General features: G+C 27.9%; 1 protein-coding gene across 1 annotated transcript; it reads left to right on the top strand.

Moving 5' to 3' along the window:
- The first annotated feature begins 1,514 nt into the window (after positions 1–1,514).
- On the top strand, positions 1,515–3,037 carry LOC119681323 (zinc finger protein 708-like). The gene is made up of 2 exons (XM_038094482.1): positions 1,515–1,738; positions 1,801–3,037. The coding sequence occupies exons 1-2, from the start codon at positions 1,604–1,606 to the stop codon at positions 2,845–2,847; spliced, it is 1,182 nt and encodes a 393-aa protein (XP_037950410.1). The 5' UTR covers positions 1,515–1,603; the 3' UTR covers positions 2,848–3,037.
- Positions 3,038–4,389: the final 1,352 nt, after the last annotated feature.

Genomic DNA, 4,389 nt, shown 5'->3' with positions numbered 1-4,389 from the left:
ATTCAATTAATCCTTTGAATTTCGTAATCGCACATCCATTTGGGGACGAAAATAAAAACGATACTGGAGTAACTGACTCTGCTACGGAAAGTAAACCGGGTATATTCGATGAAAATGCAAATAAATATAGTGCTGATGAAACTATAAAGATACTAAAACAAATTTCTGAAAATGCTGTCACAAAACAACAATTTCAAGACTCTATAGCAAATAAAAGATTTCTTGAAGTTAAATTGGTTGACTTAGCTGATTGTACTATTAAAAGCAACTCCGATACAGTCGGTAAAAGTACACAAAAACATAATATTGATAAAACTGAAAACGTATTTAAAAAGTCTGCTAAGAAGACTAAATCAAAACATCATGCCAATGGCTTAAAGAAAGCTAACAAGGGCACGAAATTTGGATTAGTAAAGTTAACCGATTATGTTATTGATTGCAACTCACCTCCATTTGATGAAAGTCCCCAGAAATCTTCTACGGAAGTTATCACAAAACATATTGATACTAGCTCTAAGGCATATCAAGAAATTAATGACATTCAATTAAATACATTTAATAAATGTGCTCTAAATGAGAAATGGAATATATTGAGTTGTTATGGAAGTTACGATTATCAAGAACAAGTGGATCAGTACTGTAACCAAAATATTGAACTAAGTTCGATGTTTAAGATTTCAAAAGATTTCACAATAGATAAAAAAATATTTAATATCAATAATGGATTCAAAATAGAAAAAAAAAGGAGACAACATTCAGTTCCTGAAATAGTGTCACTATTTAGTAGAAATTATTTCTATAACACCGATGCTTTCATAAATTACTGTATGAACTTTGTTGTTAAAGATGAATTGATGGAAAATATTGAACTGGGTGCAGAAAAAATAAATATAATCCAGAAAGCAATTGTTTAACAGTTGCCTAAATTTAGAAAGTAATTTTAAAACAGTAAAACATAATTTATTATATAAGTTAAAAAAGTAAATCAAAAAAAAAAAGAACTATGTTGTTAAAGATAAATTAATACATAATATTAAACTGGGTGCAGAACAAATAAATTTTAACAGGTATGAAACAAAATTTATAAAGTAATTTTGAAACAAGTTAACATAATAATTTTTTACATAAGATAAAAAGTAAAACAAAAAACAAAAAAAAATTTTGCAAATTTAGATTATATAAGAATCTATTTTAGTTTATTCAAAACAAAAACAAAAAAATGTAAAGTTGATTTTTAGATATATTTATATCATTAAACGGTGTTAACATATTGCATAAAGTGTAAAACTATTTCATGACAGTTAAATAAGCAGTTACATATATTACGTTTATATTAAGAAACTATTTAAAAATCATTACTATGAAAAAAATTTTCTTTTTCTGTACATTTTCTTTAATGTGCAGTTATTAATTTAACAAATGTTTGTAACGGATAAAATTTAAAAATTCTACTTGTAAATTGTGTAATAATATATAAACATTTAATTTTTACCGGGGTGGCATCACTACTCTTGCTTTATCGACAACAAGTGTCAGATAAACAAAAGCTTTTTTATTTAAAATTATACTTGGTTTAATTTGTTCTTTACTTATTTTTGATAAAATGTTAAAGTACGAACAAAATTGTCGGATTTGTTTAACGCATAGAGAGGACTTGTGTTCTTTATACACTAAAGTGCCTCATTTTAAGCAGCCCAAATGCTTAACAAAAATAATAGAGGAAATAAGTGGAGCGAGTGTAATTACATTACATACTTAATTTAATGATTGAAAAGTATATATGATATTGTATTTATATAGATTGTCGAAAAATTCGAGCCAAATGCAAAAATCTGTACTGGATGTTATAAGGCAATTATTGATGCTGCGAATATAATAATGAAGTGCAAAAACAGCTGCAAAAATGCTGACGAATTTAATACAATAAAAGTAGAATTGTTGGAGAATAATATTGAGGAAACTGTATTAAGTAATCACAAAAGAGTTGAGTACACTTCAGAGAAAAATGTGACTAATCTAAACTCAGATATTTACTCAGAAGCGCCGATCAACAATACCTGTTCATTTGACCCTAGTAATAAAAAAACCAATAGACGAAAATATATACGAAGAGTCAATGCTAATAAAGAATTTTATTTTCGATGTACGCACTGCAGTTATTTTACGTGCTTCGCTACATATTACCGCAAACATTTGGAGGAAATACACAAAATTATGAATGCACGTATTTTTAAATGCACACAATGTGAGGATAAGGACTTCCTAGAACATCGGTACTTACAGGAACACATAGAACTAAAACATAAGCAACTGCCGAAATATTTGAATTTTCTATGCTCTGAATGTGGTGCTGGTTTCAACAAGTCCAGTACCCTGCGTTATCATCAACGTACCCATTTGCCAAAAGCATCTCGTAAAGCAATACAATCAGTTCGTTGCGAATTTTGTAATAAGAATTTCTCAAAGAATAGCATACGTATGCATAAGAAGGTAGTACATGCTGCACAGCGACCGCATGCCTGTAAAATATGTCAAGTCGATTTTGCACTCTACAGTTCCTTACAGTCGCACATGCGAAATTCCCATTCCACTTTGAAATATTCATGTCCTTGCTGTGAAAGTAAATTTCGTATTAAAAGTGTTTATGACGCACATCTAAAGCGTGGTACTTGCAAAAAATTGGGCTTCAACTGCAGTTACTGTGCTTGGAGATTTAGGACAGCAGAACGTTTAAGGAAACACGAGATTAATGTACACAAAAATTTGCTATATGCAGATAAAGACTTCAATAACGACAATAATACACACTCTAAAGTGTGTAAAACAGATGATCATGGAAAAACTTAGTCAATATGGACAATTATTTATCGATTTTTGATTCCACATTTCATCTGTATTTCTGTTGATACATTCTGCTGACCGCAAATATTCTTATAAGGGAATACATACAAATGGATAGATATACATACATTTATAGTTAAGAGATACTCATATAAAAAAGAAACCAGAATAGATGGACATATGTCGTGCTGTTTTGTTTAGGTAAGCTGTACTTTCTTATGTTTTATTTAAGTTATCATTAGCTTAAGCCGTGTAAATCAATTACGATCTTACGACTTTTATTGGTTGAAAACAATATCTATTATTACTATTTATTATATTACATTTATTATTTTTATATTTATTATTATTATATTTATTATTATTGAAAACCTGTTTAGTTTGTCATCCTAGCGAACATTTGACGTTTAAACATAAAAATTATGCGAGTTTTTGGTGGTATTTGCTAGTATTTCTATACCTAGATTCGGCAGCTTCTAAGTCAATGTTTTTCCTTTAAATTTTATTAATTGTAACAGAATTTAGAATTTATTTTTTTGTTACTTTGACCAAAGACTTGTTTATGTACATATTTAATATTAAATTTAAATAAATAACATATTGTTATATTTATGATTATATATTGACGCTTAAAAGCCAAGAGCACCCGCTGCATCTACGTCCTGGAATGAACTGTCTTGCCATACTACCAAATGTCCTTCTGTCACTTCCAAGAAGGACGAAACCAGCAATATTCTAATTACATATATGTTAATGCTTTTATCACAACACCTTTTATTTAATATTTTTTGATTTTCCGCTCAACTTTGTGATGATCTTATTTAAAGTAATTTGTAATAGCATTAAAACGTGATATTGAGGTTAAGTGATCCTTTAATTCGTAAAATAAATTATATTAAGTTTGTATATATATTGAAATATATATATAGGAATATACATTTTTATACTTTCTGTGATAGTTTTTCATACATTTTACATTTAATTTGTGATGTCTTTTTCTACCGTCTATAAATATTTTTGTTACGTTAAGATATTTTATTAAAGACATACTTAAACATACTGTACATTTTTACAATATAAACTGATTCAGAATCGACCGGGTGGATCTACATTCTTAAGCTATACCTTTTTTCAAATGATTATTGATCCCTCACGACTTCCTTCTTACAAACTCAAAAAGTCTTAAAACGACAATCTAAACTAATCAAATTAAATAATTTTGTGGGCATTCATATCTAATAAAGGTAATAAAGATCAATAATTTGGCTGCCTAAATTATTTTTCAATAGATCAATAATCATTTGCTTCTTAAATCTAAGAGTTAGATTCAATACGTTATTAAATTATAGCTCCAATCCATTTGTTGACAGTTTAAGTTATGTAGAATCTGAAATAATTTCAGCTTGCTTTACTATTTTAATTTTTTTTTAAATTAATATAAGTCAATTATATTATGCATACTTTACTTTTATACCATATGCCGAATGAGAATTTAATCTTTATGTTAACAAAATTTATTCCTGCCCTCTTAATAACGCATACATAATG

Source organism: Teleopsis dalmanni, chromosome 2 (assembly GCF_002237135.1).
Source record: "Teleopsis dalmanni isolate 2A chromosome 2, ASM223713v2, whole genome shotgun sequence".
Classification (NCBI taxonomy): Eukaryota; Metazoa; Arthropoda; class Insecta; order Diptera; family Diopsidae; genus Teleopsis; species Teleopsis dalmanni.
This window is presented reverse-complemented; position numbering and strand designations above follow the sequence as displayed.

Excerpts from the sequence above, each read along its gene's own strand:
- LOC119681323 (XM_038094482.1), top strand. The coding sequence starts at position 1,604 with ATGTTAAAGTACGAACAAAATTGTCGGATTTGTTTAACGCATAGAGAG. Across the intron at positions 1,739-1,800 it reads AGGAAATAAGTGGAGCGAGT|ATTGTCGAAAAATTCGAGCC; the intron begins GTAATTACATTA and ends GTATTTATATAG.